We start from the raw sequence: 19,593 nt of genomic DNA on the forward strand, positions 1-19,593 counted from the left end.
TTAGGTTATAACCCTATATCGCAACAATTTTTAGGGTTAGGTTTAGTCTTAGTCACGTGACCTAAACTAGCCAAATAGGGGCGCTGCGTACGGATAGAATGTTGTTTTGATACGGCAACCGTACGGCTAGCCACTGCCTTGTTTTTGCTGTATTTTACAGCTGATTTAGAACCTGTTATTATAAGACATGCTAATATAAAGCCAACACAAGAGGAAGGTTAACTTTAATTGGGTTTTTTATTTCAGGCTCAGTAATTGTGATTAACGGAAGTTGTTCTGGTAGCCGGAGAGGTGCCAGGGCACTTCGAGCACTGCCACGGTGCCCTTGAGCAAGGCACTGAACCCCAACACTGCTCCCTTAATTGTAAAGCGACTTTGAGTACCAAAAAGCTCAATATAAAATGAAAGTATAATATTAATAACTGTAATTGAACTTTAGTTGAGAATGTAATTGTAATTGAGTGATTGACTTTCAGAAGATAAAAACTAATCGTAATTAAATTGTAATTGAACATAGGTAATTTAAATCATAATTGTAGCTAAAAAATGTAATTGACCCTGGTTACTTCTAATGTTTGTTTTTTTTTTTCTTTAAATAACATCATAATGTGTTTATATTGTAGTTGCTACATCCAGCTGAAATGTCTGTCTTCTAAAGACCATTGATTAGACGTGACTGATGTAGTGCTGTGTTTGTTTCTTCTACCTTTGCACGTGAAGTTGCCCACCTCTCCAGGGAGCCCCGCCCACTAACTATTTAATCTACAATGTCAGCCTGAGCTCAAAGCTCAGCGTCACACAGAGGAAAGTGCTCTCAACCCAAAACCACCAGAATTCATTGGAAACACACTCTGGAGCTGAAAACATCCAACAAGGTAAATAAAAAAAAAAACAAGGCCGTTTCTCAACATTCGAACTTTGAATATACAGCAGAGGACTTTACTTTGACTGCTTTTTTGTAGATTTATTTAGAATAAAAGTTTACATTTGGCACCATTTACTGTTTTTTTTCTTCTTTCCTTTTTTTTTCATTTAACTGACGATTTCATATATTTTAGAGTTGGCTAGAATAATGTTTCACTCATCTTTTAGTTATTCTGACTCAATGTAACAGGTTAATTCATTTTTTCATGACTACATCGTTTCCTCCACAGGTCACTAATCTATAAAGTTTGGATAGAGAACAGCATTATCCACTTTATTTGACTCTTCAGTAGTGACTGAGTTATATTTTTGTGCTGGGAATCCCACCTACCCGGTCCGTGGGACAGGAGGGTAACATCGGGGAGATGCGGTCCTTCCTCCCGCTGTTCGTGTGTTGCATCAGCCTGGTTCTCCTCCCACAGCTGCTGGCTCTGCCGCTCCAAGGGAGTCCAGGACCGAGCAGGTAAGAACCACCCATTAGTGCTAACATTACCGCATTAATTAAAGGCTGAACTAAATCATTCTTCTTCATTCACTTCTATAAACTTACTACTTCTTTACACGTCTCCTGTAAAATGGATTTAAATTACAGCTACCGCCACATCCTACGCATGTGTTTGCTATTGACTTAATTAGGCAGTAAAATATCGCCTCTGATTGGCTGGCAGCACATTTAAATACACCTGCTGCTACATTTCATTGGTTGATATTGTATTCAGAATGTCACGTATAATAATATTAAAAAAATAAATAATATATATAATAATAATAAATAAAAAATTACGGTGGTGACGTCAGGATGATAAATGACTGAATGTTGATCCTCTCTGAGCGCATGTCAAGTCAATTGTATTAATAGAGCACATTTCAAAACAACAGACGTTGACCAAAGTGCTGTACAAAGTAGAGCTGGGCGATTTTGCCTTAAAAAAAAAAAAATAATATTTTTTTTTTCAATGCACTTAAAAGTGCATTGAAAGCATCAGATATATTGTCAAAAGTGCAACTTTATTGCTGTGATTGTCATCAAGAGTTAAAATGAATAGAACAATCCCAAAATAAAAAGTAAATGAGGCTCTGTCATTCAACAATTTCAAGCTTTAACCCAGGTTTAAGCAAAAGTGCAACAGCGCCTTCACAGTAGCTTCAATTTTCTGATTACGAAACATTACAATTAAAAGAAAAATAAACTCTTCCTTTAGCATCTCAGCATAGTGCGAATAAAACATTGAACATGCCTGTGGCACACATATAGCTACTCAAAGGGTAAACAAATGTAAACAGAGGGGGCTGGCTCACATTGCCCTACGGTAACGGAACGCAAAAAAGTCTAAAAAACTGTGGTGGGAAGAAAAACAATAAATTAAAATTCTTATTATTTAAAGTTGGATTTGCAAAATAAAAATTATTTTTATAGATTTTTTTTTTTTTTCCCAGCCCTAGTACAGAGGTTATAAAATGTATACATTAAAAAAGAGATAAAAATAGATAAAACATACAGAACCAAAAATGCCAGTTCTCAGTCGGTTTAAAAGCCACAGCATATAAATGTTTTTTTTTTATGAGTTTTGAGTATGAACTGTAGCTGAGGTCCTGATAAGGAGGGGTTCCAAAGTCTAGGAGCAACTACAGAGAAAGCTCGATCTCCCCTAATTTTCATGTGTCAAACTCTAGGCCCGGGGGCCAAATATGGTCCTTTTTTTTGCGCAGGGTTGTCATGGTCATTTTAATTCAGGGGCAAATCAGTTTGATCTCAAGTGGGCCGCACATTTTAGTCAGTAAAAAAAGGGCAAATCCAAACATTGTGTCCTAGTTTGCACTTTCACGTATAAATGATTTAAGCCAACAAAATGTATGTAAAGCACCGACAATATCCCAGCAATAAATGACAGATAGCAGTCCCTGCAGGATTGTCACTTCAAAATTAATTGATTTAGTTGGAAATTATGTGAGAAATAGCAGGGATTTAGAAAAACAGACTTCTTTTGACTGTTTGTGATTAACAATAACAGCCATCATGTGAAAATTGCAGGCTGAGATATCAAAAACTGAATTATGTGGTAATTTATACAGTGATTCATGTTTTCTTCGTCATATTTATTTTTTCTGCCGGCCAAATTGGATGCTCTAAAGGGCCGGATTCGGCCCTAGGGTCTTGACTTTGACTCATGTGTAAGAGCATCTAACGTGGACCGCAGCCTATATCACATGATGTTTTTAATCTCAACTTGTGGAAAGAGCTCTCATTTTTTTCTAAAATCCTGCACTTTCTCACAAATAACCACACACAATTCCTCTAAATTACATGAAATGTGGTCTCAAAGTCAAGGATTTCTCTAGTGAAGATCCTGCAGGGACTGATATTGGAAACTAACTATGGTGCAATTATGTTGAAATTGCACTTTTTTTCCTCCACCCTGAATATGTGGCGCTCATGACTCATGAGATGCTATTTGGCCTCTGAGTGAAAATGAGTTGGAAAGCCCTGTTTGAGAGCATAGTTCTGTAATGAAAAAAATCTGAGTAAAAATACAGGATAAGATGTCATTGACCCAATCAGATTAGATACAGAAACATTTTTCTTTACCCGTCTGACAGTCTGAGCATCAACGACAAGATAAGTGTACAAGCTGTGTGTGTGTGTGTTGTGTTGTGTTGTGTCGGGTAGATAGTGTATTATGAGCAGCTCAAGGTCAAAGACAATACAATCAAGCCCTTCACTCTTACTGTTGTAAATGACAATGAGGTTTCTTTTTCAAATTCAGCCACGTGGCAAAAGAAAACATGCTGACCAATGCATCTTCTTATTTCATAAGTCTAAAAACTTTACCGAGTGTTTTCTTGCTTGTGAACTTTCCGTCACATTATGCATTTCACACTTAATTCATGAAGTAAGTCTGACCTTTAGTTTAATTTCCATCTATTTGTCTTATTTACATCAGAATGCTGTGTCTATCCCAGTTTATCAGCCTAAAAAGACTGACAATCACATGCACAGTCGACATAATCTACAGCTGATGGAGGGACAAAACCAAACGAACATGGCAGGAAACCTGAGCAGGCAGGAAGAAAACTCACAACTGAAATGAAAATATGTAAATACTGTTCAAAATTCCTCATCATGAAGTTAATTAAAATGATAAAGCAGCAGCATGGGTCATCTCATAACTATTCCCGTGCGTGCTCCCACACTTTTGTTTGCTTTTAGCTTCTCTAACCTTTCTTTAGGAGCTGTGGCCTATTGTTGCTTCAATTTGATCTCCCTGTAATTATGTGTGGAATGTGATATTTCATAGGTAGAAAACCAGTTTGTGTCTAGAACTAGGACCACACTCTCCAGCTTTTGTAAAAGATCTTCCCAGCAGTGAATGAGACTGGTATTTTTCCACCCTGCAGTGTGTTTCTGTGCTTTGAATGACAAAGCCTTGCAAAAGACATGGGGCAACCTCCCACGAGCCGCTGTAATTAGGTTTGCATTAAGCAGCATTCAGGGCACAGTGCAGTGGGTGACAGGCCTGAATGTAGGACTAGCTATGTGCACGCGATAGCGGAGCATAACAATAATGTTTAACACACCAGCACACGTGTAGTATTGTTTTTCACTAATAAAACACTCATGGTAGTTTGATTAGAACATGTTTATTACCTGTCCATGAGAAATCACTAAATAAGGGTTCAGAATCCTTTTAAAAGCTGCAAGTTCCTTCACCTTTGAAAAGCAGCTCAGAGATAAATTCTCTTGTGGTCAAGAAGACGTTTATTCGCAAGGTTTTGTACCTGGACTTTTCTTTTGTTTTTTTAGAACCAATCTAACTTAATTCCAAATGAGTTGGACTTTTTACGGACATATTCTGAAATGTTGAATTAAAAGAAGTGATCCATCCAATCTGAAGAGTACTGACTTAGGTTCTAATGATTTTGTGCTTAAGCAGACAGAATAAATTGTTCTTGAAAGCACAAAAGTTAGAGCATTATGATCTCATTCACTTTGTAATACATACGTCAGTGTTAAAGTTTCATTTCGTAATTTCTGAATGGTCGATATTACTTTACCAGTTGTTGGCTGCTGCAATCCTACTTGTTCCAGCTTTGTCTGTAGTTGCATCCACGCTGTCCTGTGTAATACTGCATGTATGATTAGTGTATACTAGGGCTGCACGATTATACCTCAAAACAAAATCCTGATTTTTTTTTTTTTACTTTGAAAACTCGATTTACATCAAGTCAAGTTTGTTTATAGAGCACATTTAAAAACAACAGACTTTGACCAAAGTGCTGTACAGAAGTTATAAAAAAAAGACACTGGATTAAAAGTTTTTATTTATTTTTTTATTAAAAAAGTGAAAACACATTTATGGGATTTAACTGCAACTGCAAAGCTTTAACAAAGAAAGTTAAATCCCCTATGGGAGTGATGAAATAACAACCTGCCCAACCAAAAATTAATCCCTTGGGATTTAAAAAAAGATAAGAAATTAGATTTATTAGAAAAAGTGATATTAAAGAACCTCACACAAAATTCACATTTAAAAAAAAAAAAAAGAGGTTGTAGCAGGGATGTATCACTTTAAAACATGTTTGCAACCTTTTTTTTCAACAGTTTGTAAAGGGACCATGTCCTTAGCCATGTGGAATGCCACTACATCTGTAATCCTTTTCCACGTTGCTTGGATAGCGCTAATTACTACAATGGCCTGGAGGAGCACAGCCTAAAGGCCTGGGGAGAGTGACTCATGCCCTGATTACCCTCGTAAATAGAAAAAATTATTTTACGATTTTTACTTTTTTGTATTGATTAATCGTACAGCCTTAGTGTATACTTTAAAAACCTGGTGTGCTTTGAGGGTCTGTTGGCACCAATTGACAGTGAGGTGAGTGTGAAGCTGTGGTTATGGGTGTGGTGTATCTAACAGTATTTATCCATGTGACTCTCGAGTCACTAAAAAAAAATGGATTGAAATCCTCACAAAGTTTGCACCTATCTTTAAGCCCAGGGTGTAACCTGCTTTGTGCATTAGTCACCTGGTTTCAGAGATGAATGGGTGATGATGATTGGGCTGGTGTTGGAGTACTCGAGACCAAATTATAAATGTCTGGTCTCAGTCTCGGACTAGCCGGACTCGTGATATTCCATCAAGACCTGTCGAGACCAGTCAAGACCAGCAGTGATCTGATGTTTTTCAACTTCATTAATGTGATAATGAGAAACACTTGGAATTGTTCCTGGTTAATAAATGATGTAATCTGACTTCGAACATTTAGCGTTACCTCACTGATTGTTCTGCCTCTTTGGAAATCTTTCCAATGTCTTTGTGTCAGACACCTGCAAAAACTCAGACATCAGTCCATCTTATTTCTAGTCAAAAATATAGCTTAACACTTATTTTAGGCCTCATTCACCTAACAAATAACCATTTTATTTCCAGAAATTTGTCAAGGTTTGAGATTTTTGCATGTTTTCTTTTAAAAAGTTGCAGACACCTTGTTTTTGTCTTTGAACTGTATTTAAAGGAAAACAATAACTCAAATAAGAGAATGCTCTTTAATTGTTCAACATTGTCCTGGTTTTTAAAATTGATTTTTGTGGTCTTGGTCTCGGTGCATTCTGGTTTCGTGCAAGTCTTGGTCTTGAGTACAACACTACATTAGCCAACATTCTCAGGAGGTGTAAGACCACGACTATGGCCTAAAGACACTACAGTAGAAAAACCAGTAAAAGCTGCTAAAGTAGCTCCAACCTCACAGATCCTCAGAGGTTTATCATTGGAAGTGCTGTTAGCTACATGAGTCGTCACATGTTAAGGTTTAATTTATTCAGACAACTTTTTTTCAATAGATGCACTTTGATAATCTGGTAAGGGCCATATTGATGTGTAGCCCTCCCTCTAACTCGAGTTCTCCACATCGATCTGGGTCTGTGTCTGACAAATCCTTTCGGAACCAGGGAGGGACATAAACAGAATGCTTGAAGCTGATTGGGCGAAGCGCCTGTCTACCATGACTTGTTTTAGCCAATCACACGGTAACAAATGATGTCGTCATCGGTATGTGCCGCAGAGATGCTGCTACAACAACAACAAGACTCCGCTGGTGAAAACTTTCTTTTGGGATAGTAATGCTGTGGTCATTATGTCGTTGAGTGACTTTTGCCGTTTTTGCAACACGAGTATGTGAGTTAAGTTAACCATCCGACATCTTTCTATTTTGATTCAGAGCTATGCTAATAGCGATAGCCCAGCTAGTGCCTCTCTCCGCAACTGTGCATGCGCCAGTTTTGCTTCCGCCCTCCTGCCTTCGTCACACCCGGTAATCCTGAACCTAAACCACAATACTGCCTCATGATTGGTTTGAACCGTTTCGGTTCGGATTTGAAAGGCAGGCGGGAACAGTACAAGATGGATTCTGGTGTTTGTGAACACCAGGAGAATTCATCTTGCAGGCAAGGTTGGTTTGATCCCCTCATATGTTTCGACTGTCAACTGCCAGTCTTCTTCAGAGGCTGAATAAATAAAAACTTTAACATGTTAGTCAAAAAGAAGACAGAAAGAACTTGCTGGGATTATGACATGATTTGTGTTCATGTACAGGTACTATAGACTTTTATTTAACAACGTAGATATATTTCACAGTCACAGAGCCAGGGTGGCTAACAAGACCTAATTCTCAGTTTGTGAATCATTGTTCATTGTTTATGTTGACAGTTACTTCTCCTCTTTTCTTCACTCCCCAGAGCACATCCTGTTCTATTACATTTACACTCTGACAGCAGGATAATATCATGACTAGGATACTCCACTGTCTGTGTGAGTGTGCACATACAGACATGCCTGTAATTCCTTCCATGTTCTGCGTTTATGTCCATGTTGTCTGTGTCCTGACAAGGACATGATAACAAACTCACAGTTGCACATCAACAATGCTGAAAGGAGAATTGTAGGTTAAGTTCACACACCCCTCTATAACATACAGTACATCACTCTTTTATTTAACACGTAGAGGAAAACCTCTGTTTCCACTGCCAATCATGTTATTTCCTTCTTTCTTTCTTTGTTGACATTTTTTCTTCTTTATTACCATGTTTTCGTCTTGTTGTGTTTTTTTGTTGTTTTTTTTTTTTGTCATACAAGGAGGACAATGATTCCCTTGAAATCATTTTTTTTCTAGTTTGTTCTTGGTAATCTTCTATCCACCCATCTCTGTGACTCCACATCCCACAATTCAATGCGCTAAATATTCAATAAAAGCAGTGTTTACAGTGGAGATGAAAACAAACTTTCAAGCGACAATTTAAACTTTTTTCTTTTTTTTGTAGTAAATGATACCTACACTGACTTTATCTAATAAACTAATTATCAGAAAATTGGCCTTAAGGATTTGCTAACTTTAGGGCTTTCACATGCTAAGTTGAAGGTCATATGAAATTGCTATTTGTAAAAAAATAAAAAAATAAATTATGTTATTTCAGCAAGAAGTGCAGTCTGAATGGAGTCAACAGATAACGGAGTCAAATATCTGGACCTATTTCTAAATGTGTTCTTTATGAGTTAAATATGATGAACATCTAAACAGTAGGGATGTAATAATTAATCGTAAGGCAGTTAAAAATCGATTCATAGGTACCACGGTTCACATCGATGCTCTGAAAATTGAATCGCAGTACTTTTTTTAAACAGCAAAGGGCGCTATATATTAATCCTTCCAGAAGCGGACGTGACGGGTGGAATCTGCTACTATTTTCTTTCTGGCCGCCATTTACTGTTAAACATGCTCATAAATGATTCTCTACTCCTTTAGCACCGAAAGAATATCTGTAATATTACATGAATATCTGTAAAAGTCACGTTTTTCTATTAGCTCTGTCTGCTAGCATAGCTTCTCTTCTTCACTGGTGGAATAACTGCATGCCAACCGACCACTGGGTTACCAGCGCCCTCTGCTGGTTTAAACAAATATCTGACGTAAATACAGTAAAATGACTGTTTTTTGTTTTTTTTTAAAAAAAAAAAAGTCCAATTGTTAAGGCACAAAATACATTTTCAGTTGCAATTTTAAAAAGAAAAAGAACTATTATGCAGTTTTGAATTGTTTACTATAGAACCAGAATTTAAATTAATAGGTTTCTTCTTCATTTGTATTATTCCTTTATTTATTTCATTCAAGATTTATTTTTAGTTAAATTGCATCATTTTGAATAGTTTATCAAGGAATTCTTTTGACAATGAAAAATAAATGGAAAATAGTATAGTATTTTCCCCAAAAAAATAAAGGAATATTTTTCAGTCATTTGTCAACATTCCCATTTTGTAAAATAAATCGTGAGAAAATCGTATCGTGAACCCAGTATCGTGAGTTGAGTGAATCGTTACATCCCTACTAAACAGCAAATGTAGAAGAGACAATATTTGGTCTCAGGTAGTAAGTCTACAATAGATCCTATGTGGACTTCAAAAGTTATCATTGATATAACTAATGAACTTCTCGTGCCTTCTTGGTTTGTTGGAGCTTGTGGAAGGAAATATTGGTTATTTGGTTATTCTAGAGAGCTGATATCTGTTCTACGTACTTTGTTTCCTCTCTGTTGAAGACCAGTTCCTGCAGAGTAATTGAAACTAGGAAGATGTCTATGTTGTAAATGATTCTTTTTACTTGTAGCATGTTGTAAACAGGGATTTTGAGGGATATATGTACAGTGCGAGCAGTCATATAACTCCATGGGGTGAATCCATCCAAATCCTTGCTGGGTTGAGGAAAGTAACAGCCATGATCCAACTGGCAAACAAATTCCATCGTGGATTAATGTCCAAGATCTAAATTCCGCTTTGCACAGAAAGCCGTGCCAAAGCAGATATATATGTACATTGATCCTTGAATATACAGCCACTCAAAAGACCCCTTACATTTGTATGGAGCCTTTTGATTGACATAAATGTGGCTACTGAGGTGCTTTTTCCCATCCAACAGTAATTATGGGGTTTTGTAGTGAAAGTAGCATCTTGTCTGTCCTTGTGATCCACTGGCTGTGTCGACTCAGCTCTGTGACCACCACTGCTTGTGCAAGTGAGGTTATGAAAGCAAATGTCCTCTTCAACAAGCTGGACCAGTGTGTTGGGGAAAACAATTCACCTTTCCTTCTATTTTGGTCCTGCTTTGTGCTACTGTTACTTAGGGGGGGGATTACGACTGAAGGTACTATATTTGCTGCTTATTAAGGCTGTCCATGGTAAACATTAGCTCCCAGGATACAGCAAAAGCACTAGCACGTCGTCAGGAATCTGGTCTAAGTTCAGAAAGAAGAATTGAGGTTGGGGTTTTACGTCACTGAGGAGACATAATCACAGGCAATGAAGTCCAGATCCTTTCACTGCCAGCAGCTCATTACACAATAGTAATGTTACCCTTCACTCTTCAAGTGTGTCAGTGAGCCTTGGCCACCCAAGAGTCTATTACATCACAATTATCTGCAGAGTCCAAGGGTGTTAATAGAAGTGGTTTTGATAAGTATTGAGTTAAATGTACCAAAGCAGAATTTAAATGTGTTTTATTCTGTTAAAATGTCACTAGGGTGCAGAACATGTCTTAATCGCTGAGGCACATCCACCACTGTCCTAATGCCCTGTGTACAGGTGTCCATTATCAAACAGTGAGTGTGCAGCTGAATTATTCAGGCCGCTGTGATCTCTCACAACTGAAGTTCACGTCTGGTTGAGTGATTAGGAAAAAAAGCCCATCTGCATTTCACAAGTGGAAGACACTTGTTATGATTCCACAGTGGAAAAGCTGCTACTGCTGTGTCAGACAGACGCATTTGCTCAGAGGTAGTATTTAGATGGTTTTCCAGAAGAAGACATTATGGCTTACGTGCGGTATCCAATGTCTGGCAGGTTATACCTAAATATTCAGAGCTGATGATGGATCAACGCTCTGGCTTTGGAGGCACACTGTGCTACTAAGGCTGAACCATTAACCTTAATCGCATTGGTTTTAAGGTTTTCACTACTGCGATAACGTAACCTCAGACGCTGGAGGTTTTTTATTCCGTCTCCATCATTTGAGTGATATATATGTTCATCAATCAGAATTGCCGAGAGCCGCCTTCCTGGGCTGCTGACCAATCAGAGAAGGTTACAGGACATACGCTTGTGTGCACTACAGCGAGTCTCTTTTTTTTTTTCTTGCTGCAGAGAGTCTCTGAGTGTGCTAACAACTACACTATGGCCCTATAAAATCCACGTTAACGGAATTGAACAATGAAAACTGAATCTACTGCTGAACGTGGAAATGGACAGAGTTAGATTTAAACGCCGTCACCGTGAGGAAAAGGAGCTTTTTATGCGGAAATGTCCTCCCCACTCTCATCTTGGCTGCTTCAAACACCACCTAAACTGTTGAAACTGCCAAAAACTACGCAAATCATCCCTGAATTCTAAATCAGGGCAGACCAGTGCGCGTTTACCTTTAACGTGTCTGTAAAGCTCCATTCGTTTCTCATGTAGTGCTGCTGTGCTCGTGAGAACAACAGCAGCTTTAATCAGTTTCACCTGCTCAGAGCGTTTAAACATCTCATCAGAGCTACAGAAAATCTGTGGATAAAGTTGTTCTGTTGTTGTGGACTAGACCATCGATACCAGGGATTGTAGAGTCTTAAACGTCATAGATTAATGATAACTTCTGATACTTTAAAATATTGTAGCTCCTCGTGGTGAAAAGACACTTCTTACACATGACGTCTTGCACAATTATTTTTGTTTAATCATTACGGTCTGGAATAATGTCATCAGGATCATTTAAATTAGGTTAATTTAAATTATGTTGATCAAAGCTTAATCAATAAACCTGATCAGATTCAGTAAACCATTGATCCCTGAGGAGAAATTGAGCAACATTAATGCTGCTTTCATACATCTTTATATGACATGACTAATTAAAAATGAATAGTCAGACTAATCCATGTCAGTACAACTTATATATACCTTGTATCTTACTCATTATTTTAAATTACATTTTTATTTTTGTCATACATTTTTGTTTAATTATAATTTTCTTTTTTATTGGTATTTATTTTGTTTCCTCACAGTACAACTTATATCTTCCTTTTAATTGTGTCTTACTTTATTTTTGACATACATTTTTGTTTAATCATGTTTTTTTTTTTTATTTATTAATATTTAGTTTCCTCACAGAAGTTAAAAACTAATATTTTCCGGAAAAAAAATGATTAATATTTCTAAAAAAAAAGACAATTTAAAAAAATTGATGTAGAAAAAAATAAAATAAAACGCATAAGCATTCAAATGTATAAAATATTTCTAAAAATCTAATCGAAATCGCCATATCTGTCAGAAAAATCGCAATTAGGTTTTTTGTCAAAATGGTGCAGCCGTATGTGCTACTCAAACATTGTCCTGGCCTTTCTGCCTGGATTTGCAGGGTCAAATCACAAGAAGCAAGTGTCTTTGTCAAACAATGAACAGATGGCAAGTCAGTTTATGATGTTTACTGAACATCCAGTACCCACCGCTCCACTGTAGAAAATGTTCCTTCCTCTTAATGCAACATTAGCTCTCATGTGCTGCTGTTTCAGAATGTTATTTATAAAGGGATGATTGCCTAAAACAAAAGATGTCAGCATGACTAGACACCAGTAAATTGGAGGGAAAGCTTTGTGGATTTATATGGCCTTTTATTTCAAAGAAAGAAGATTATTAATGTTTAAACCAACCTGTTCCTTTATTCCCAGTAATACCTTTCAGTCTGTACAGTAGTAAACCATGATTGACTGTATCAAAAGCTACACTGAGCTCTAAGAGGAGCAGAACTGAGACCAGGGGGTTAAAGCGTGGTTTAGCCAAGTCATCCCTGACCACACTGGCTTTTTCAGTTTCATCAAACTCTTCTCAGCTTGAAGAGTGCGGCTCAGCCAAACCAGCTGACAGTATCTAGGTTAAGTGCACGTCCATAGAATTCTGCAGCAGACCCTTGAGGTTGATCACAGATTTACTGATCAGAGGACGCATGTGCTGCAGCTTTTAATCTGAGTAAGCAGCCAATAAAGACCAATACTGAGACGAAGAGGATATGATGTCAATTGTTACTGAGCATTAAGCGAAAAGAGGAAAAAGACGAAAAAAGTTTTTGTAATTTTAACATTTAAAAAGTAGTAAACAGATAAAGTTGCCGTCATTTAGCCCATTTATCATAGAGACCAACTGAATCATGTTTGATCAGACACTGATCTATGTAAGTAGTTACTTTAGAGTGTTTGTTTACACCTGTCAGAGTTTAAAGGGGACATATCATGCTAAATCCACTTTTTTAGCCCTTAAATGCATTTTGTTGTATATTTAGAGTGCTTAGAAGTACAGAAAAAATCAAATTAATCTCTTCAGGTGCTCCGTAGATATCTTTATATTCTGTTTTGCTCATATTTTTCAATCTGTTTTGATTTTTCTATTCTCTATTATGTTTTTTTAACTATTACATCACAGTATTTGCAGCGGAACTGCCAAATTAGTACATCAACTCCAGGTCCAACACTTCGAGGAATCCGCCATTTTTATTTCTCGCTTTTATTTTGTAGTCCAAGCTCAAGGATGCAGAAGTTACGAGAGGATAAGTCAAAATGTTCGGTTGTTGAATGTAGTAACCCACACGCTTCATTACACCGTCTCCCAGCATCAGAAGTGCCTGGTTGAGTTTTATTTTTCACGGAAATGTACCCACATCTGTGGGTAAGGTCATTTGCATTTAAAGAGACCACACCAAAACGAGTAGCTCTCAGAAGCACATCAGAAAAGGGGGAGAAAAGGGGCCTGTGGAGCTATAATAATGAGGAATTCAGACCCAAGCATTACAGTTTCGCTTTATATAGACCACAACTGTATGATTTATATGTAAAAAGGAAGGATTTAAAACCATGACATGTCCCCTTTAAAGGAATCAAGATTCAGTAAGTTGTAATTAAATAATCTGTAATTTATGAAACTTGTGAGTAGGGATGTAACGATTAATCGTAAGGCAGTTTAAAATCGATTCATAGGTATCACGGTTTATATCGATTTTCTGAAAATTGAATCGTAGTATATATTTTTTACCAGCAGAGGGCGCTATCCACAAGTGTAGGCGGCGGGCGGAGTCTGCTAATACTTTCTTTCTGGCTGCCTTCTACTCTTAAATATGTTAATAAATGATTCATTACCCCTTTAGCACCGAAAGAATATCTGTAATATTCCTTGAATATCTGTAAAAGTCACGTTTTTCTATTAGCTCTGTCTGCTAGCATAGCTTCTCTTCTTCACTGCAAGATAGCTGCATGCCAACCGACCACTGTGTTACCAGCGCCCTCTGCTGGTCCAAACAAATATGACGTAAATCAGTGTAATCATGGTTTTTTTTTTTTAAAGTCCAGTTGTTAAGGCACAAAATACATTTTCAGTTGCACTTTTAAAAGAAAAAGAACTATTATGCAGTTTTGCATTGTTTATTATAGAACCAGAATTTAAATTAATAGGCTTCATTTTCATTTGTATTATTCCTTTATTTATTTCATTCAAGATTTATTTTTAGTTAAATTGCATTGTTTTGAATAGTTTATCAAGGAATTCTTTTGACAATGAAAAATAAAAGGAAAATAGTACCGTATTTTCTAGTCTTTTTTCCAAAAAAAAGAATTTGTCTACAGTCCCATTTTGTAAAATAAATCGTGAGAGAATCGTATCGTGAACCCAGTATCGTGAATCGAATCGTATCGGGAGTTGAGTGAATCGTTACATCACTACTTGTGAGTGTTTTGATGAATAATTTCTTGGAACTCAGTACTAAAAATTTAATTCAAATACATGGAGGGAGCGGTTATTGGATGTGACGCTACATCAGTGCACACACACTGTAATGTGTAATTAACGAGATCACTTGGATTCAGTAGGCTTTTAAAGGATAACTTTAATTACAGCTGTCTTAAGAAAGTGTGCCACATTACCTGTAACCAAGGATGTGTTGATCCAACTAAACATCAGTTCTCATCAGAGAAAAGACATCTTTAAAGAGCAGTTGGGATGAGGATCTAAAAGGTAGTTTGTTGCTTTAGAAGCATTAAGGGGGTCCCGATCTAATAGTGATATTGGATATTGGTCTGATATCAGCCAAAAAAAAATTAAAGATCTGATTAAATCAGCCAGTGCTGTGTATTTAGTATCAAGGAGTGCTATAAAAACTATAAAACTAACAAGTGATACCTGGGATAATTTTAAACTATGTTTTGTCATTTCTTACTACTTATTATTTCTATCTTTGTTTTTTAAGTTAGGATATTTTCTCACCACATGTCCTCTACTTTCCCAGGATGGATCTCATCAACAAACCTGTTGGTCAGACGGAGAGTTCCTCCTTCGCTCCTCTAAGCCACGCTAACCAAGACACCCGTAGCCAACCTTTAAAACATCTGAACCCTTTTCTGAGGCACTTGCCAGTGTCCGGATCCACATTACCAATTCTTCACCCAATGTGGGCGCAGCTGGTTGAGTCTTCTCGCATCAACCAGAGATTACTGAGAACTCGCCGCCATGTCCATACTGGATCTCGAGGGGGTCACCACCACCCTCACCCTGCCCAGCTCATGAGAGTAGGTTGTGTCCTGGGAACCTGCCAAGTGCAGAACCTCAGTCATCGTCTCTATCAGCTCATCGGTCAGAGTGGCAGAGAAGATTCCTCGCCCATGAACCCCAAGAGCCCCCATAGTTATGGATAAGCCAGCCAACACCACCTGACATCTGCCTGTTCCTCCAGATTTTAATCGCTCAACGTATCATTGATAGTTTTTACATTACAGATAGATCTCGCCTGAAAAAACTGTTGCTTTTATTTTATTATTGTCTCACTGTAGGATTAAAAGACTGAACACCATGACCTGAGTTATCCCAAAGAAAAGTCTTTATCACTTTCCCATAGAGAAGTCTAAAGCCTTAACCTGACATTTTAATCCTGTTACTGCAGGAATGACTGGCCTTCATCACTGTGGCCTTGTAATATCTGCTGGATGACCTTCTTCAGGGGTTGCTTACCCCTGGCTTTCTGACGCAGGTCTCTGTGTAATACCTCTATAATTTAACTGAAGAGCTATTACTCAGCAGGACATTAAGGTATCATCTCTGAATGTACTTTAAAGCAGCCATTGCACTTGATTTATGCCAAAGTAGCAGTGAAAAAACATAAAACCCTCAAAGACTAAATATGAGAAGATCAGGAGCCAGTGTTTTTAAAAGGATTGAAAGCAGATATAGAGTCCTCTGAGGATCACTGTCAGCCATGCACTGGCTGACACAGTAGGCAGCAGAAGGAAGGTTGGAGCCAGGGATCATCAAACTGTCTCACCTCCTTTCCTCTCCACCCGCCAAGCCTGAAATATTAATCTTTTCACGTGTTTCATAAGTCCCCTTCACAAGTCAGGCCTTTGAGCTGACAGAGGTTTATTAAAGCTGACCTAATCACTGGAGTCATATGAACCAGCACAGCGGGGAAGAGGAGGGGATCCCATGGTCAGCAACACTAGTTCATAAATATAAAAGAGCCTGCATGGGTTTTCCACACATACTCACGCACAGGCATGAAAGGTGCACATATGAAACCATTAACTTGAATGCTTTGCTTAGATTGACAGATTTTACTCAACATTGGAAAGTGATGATTGTGCATATTTAATATTTTAGAGTGTTGTGGGCACAGCAGCTAGAACGTTCTGCTTTTTTTGTATCATGTCAACAAATGCATGTTTTTTTTTTTTTTTTTTTGCAAGAAGTAAAATGATTACATTGATTATATTTGATGATTGTAACCATCACCAGCCCTTCCTAAGGAAGGGTAAGTTAGACTTAATTAGGGGAAAGATGTAAAAGAAGGCTTAGGTGTTACTGATGGACAGGCAAGTCTTTAATTTTTTTATGTTAATATGAGAGTAAGTGGGATAAAAAAAAGGTCATAACTGCTGAATATTTCCTTGTGAGGTCAACTATGACTAACTAGTGAATCTAAGGAGCAGTTGAGCTTGTTTCATGCAGAATCTGCACTTCACAGTATTGGCACTGGCACCTCAGTGCATGTGCGCATGTTTCACGGGTTTGAATCCATCCAAGAATGCGGGTTTGTAATGAGAGAACACGTCCAGCAAAATGGTAGGCTCAAGAGTTTATAAAATCAATTATGCACCAAATATAGCTCAGTCACATCAACAACTGGAATCGTGACATTTAATTAGGATTCAAATGAATTCCATTTTAAAAAGTAGTGAACCCAAGAATAACTGAGGTTAAACCTCCCTCATCAGGCTCTCAAAGAAGTGTTGAGAAAAGCCCTCATTTCAAAACTATAGATGATGGTCCATATGGTTTACATAGCGGTAGGCTGCTGTTTACATGCAGTGTTTGGCTACTTTCAGCTTTTTGGTAAAGGTCAGTTCAAATGCACCAAAAACCTGTGTGACTTTCACACCAATCATAATTTTCTCAATGCCTTTGTTTATCAGATACTGTAAATATGTTTATGGGCAGAACTCCCTGTTTGATAGAGGAAATATGATTTAATTAGTGGTGTCCCGATCCAATATTGATATCGAATATTGATCCAATATCAGCCAGAAAATGAATATCGGATTTTATCGGACTCACAGATATAAGCTCTCCGATAAAATTTTCTGCTCCAGAACTTCTATCCATAGGTGACTGTGGTTCACACTCCAACAAAGTAACCTACTGTTGATGACTATTGTTCTCTGTTTGAGTAACATCACTTTATCGAGCCTTTTCTATCTTTCCACACTACAAAATAACTAATAAAAGTATGTATTATTTCATGCTGGTATCGGATCAATATCGGTATCACCGGAAGTGAAAAAGTTGGATCGGAACATCCCAAGTTTTAATGGCAAGTCAGTAATGTCTATCTAAAGGAATCTAGTGATTAGAGAATTGAGCTGTCTGTCTAACCCAACAAAGCTCATTTTTTAATTATTGATGTGAACATCTGACAGGTAGTTGCACTCATAATCCTGAAGTATCAGCACATAGAATAAGTCTAAGTGTATATGTCTTTCTTTTTTACTTTGCTTGGTGTCCCAGTGGGAGGCCACAGCTTTATTCTGACCAGTGGTTCAGTTCAAAGGCTTGCTAAGCTGAAACATGCTCTTTTCTCTGCTGTAATGGAGCTCATCAATGTGTCGTGACAGATCATTCTAAGGCTATTGAAATGCTGGAACCACCCCGATGATCTCTGAGCTCTCTCCTGATGCGTGCACACACTACATGTGTGCGCACGTCTCGGCCACCGTTGGCTATCAGGACTCTTATCTCTGGACAATATTGCTCTCTTGCGTTTCTTTGCTCTTTCTCCTTGCGCAGTATTTTTCTTGTGACGACACTCATGTCACGCTGCGTTGTGTGAGCAAACTGACCTAATGCCTTCCCTCATAAAACATACAGTTCCTTCTGAAGCCCTCAAAGACGCACACAGGAAGGACTTCCTGTTACAAATTAGTGAGATCTCTTGAGCTTTGGGTTGTGTTTTAAGGTGACTTTGACCCACCTCAATGCAAGCAAGAAAACTCCTGTGTGAAAGCAAGACCTGTTGTTAATTAATGATGTCAGTACAAAGATTATATCCTGTGCACCTGTGTGTGTATTTATATATACATATATATATATACATACTGCTAAATATTTAGGCAAAGTATTTAAAGAGTATTTAAAGAAAGTTATATATTTTAAGTTATCTTTGTGTGTTACCAAAGTCATGAGGACAGCAAGTTCCTACAGTAGTTGATGTGTTTCTTTGTGACAATGTCCTCGACTCTGTAAAATAAAGAGTTCTACTGTACTCTGATGAAGTGGGATTCATCTGTGTGTGTGCATCACTTCCTAAATGTAAAAAGCATTCATGACCATTCACAGAAGACATGGACACCGCTCAGCCCTCGGTCTAATTTTGTGTGGCCCCCAATATAAATTGACAAAATACATACAACAGCAAAAATACACAAAACAACAAAAATGACAGAACAATACACAAATCAACAGGACACAAAAATAACTTCAACTGCATACAAACTTACAAAAAAATATTTAAAAAAATGGCTCCAAGAAGCATACGAAATTATAGAAAAACAAAAGCATAACAAAAACACACTGAAATAAACATACAAAACAGAAAAATACATTAAAAAAAAACTCTTTGTTCTTTCATGTATCAATGTTCAGATTGGTCATTATTTTAAATGCTGTCATGCTGATAACGCATGTGACCCTCAGATCAGATGTAATCACATTTTTGTGTCTCCATTGTGATAAAAGTTTCCCATTTCTGATATTAGCCTCATAACTGTGCTTGAATAAACTTCAAAGGTTCACTTTCACTCTCTGCCTGTCACTGTGCCCTCAGTCGCTGATCTGACCCAACAGTTACAGCTCAGGTTATTTATTACCCAGATGACTTAATGCGAGCACTTACACATTGGCTGCAGTGAACTAAGCTTTATGTGCCATCTAGCTGCATATTTGTTGAACAAATAACAGGAAACCAATTGGATCGAAGTAACTCCGACAGGGTGATGTGCATTACACAATTATGAGTTGCCCTCACTTAAAACTTTTTTCCAGTGGAATGGATCTGCACAAGATAAGCAAAAAG

General features: G+C 37.6%; 1 protein-coding gene across 1 annotated transcript; it reads left to right on the forward strand.

Moving 5' to 3' along the window:
* Positions 1-775: 775 nt before the first annotated feature.
* adm2a (adrenomedullin 2a) lies at positions 776-17,614 on the forward strand. The gene is made up of 3 exons (XM_028448621.1): positions 776-875; positions 1,155-1,387; positions 15,262-17,614. Exons 2-3 carry the CDS (start codon positions 1,290-1,292, stop codon positions 15,665-15,667), a joined length of 504 nt encoding a protein of 167 aa, XP_028304422.1. The 5' UTR covers positions 776-875; positions 1,155-1,289; the 3' UTR covers positions 15,668-17,614.
* The last annotated feature ends 1,979 nt before the right edge of the window (positions 17,615-19,593 follow it).

Source organism: Gouania willdenowi, chromosome 6, assembly GCF_900634775.1.
Source record: "Gouania willdenowi chromosome 6, fGouWil2.1, whole genome shotgun sequence".
NCBI classification, from domain to species: Eukaryota; Metazoa; Chordata; class Actinopteri; order Blenniiformes; family Gobiesocidae; genus Gouania; species Gouania willdenowi.

What these genes read in the sequence shown, in the direction of transcription:
- adm2a (XM_028448621.1), top strand. Translation starts at nt 1,290, where the DNA reads ATGCGGTCCTTCCTCCCGCTGTTCGTGTGTTGCATCAGCCTGGTTCTC. An exon ending in GGGAGTCCAGGACCGAGCAG is followed by an intron (nt 1,388 to 15,261) that starts GTAAGAACCACC and finishes CTACTTTCCCAG; the next exon opens with GATGGATCTCATCAACAAAC.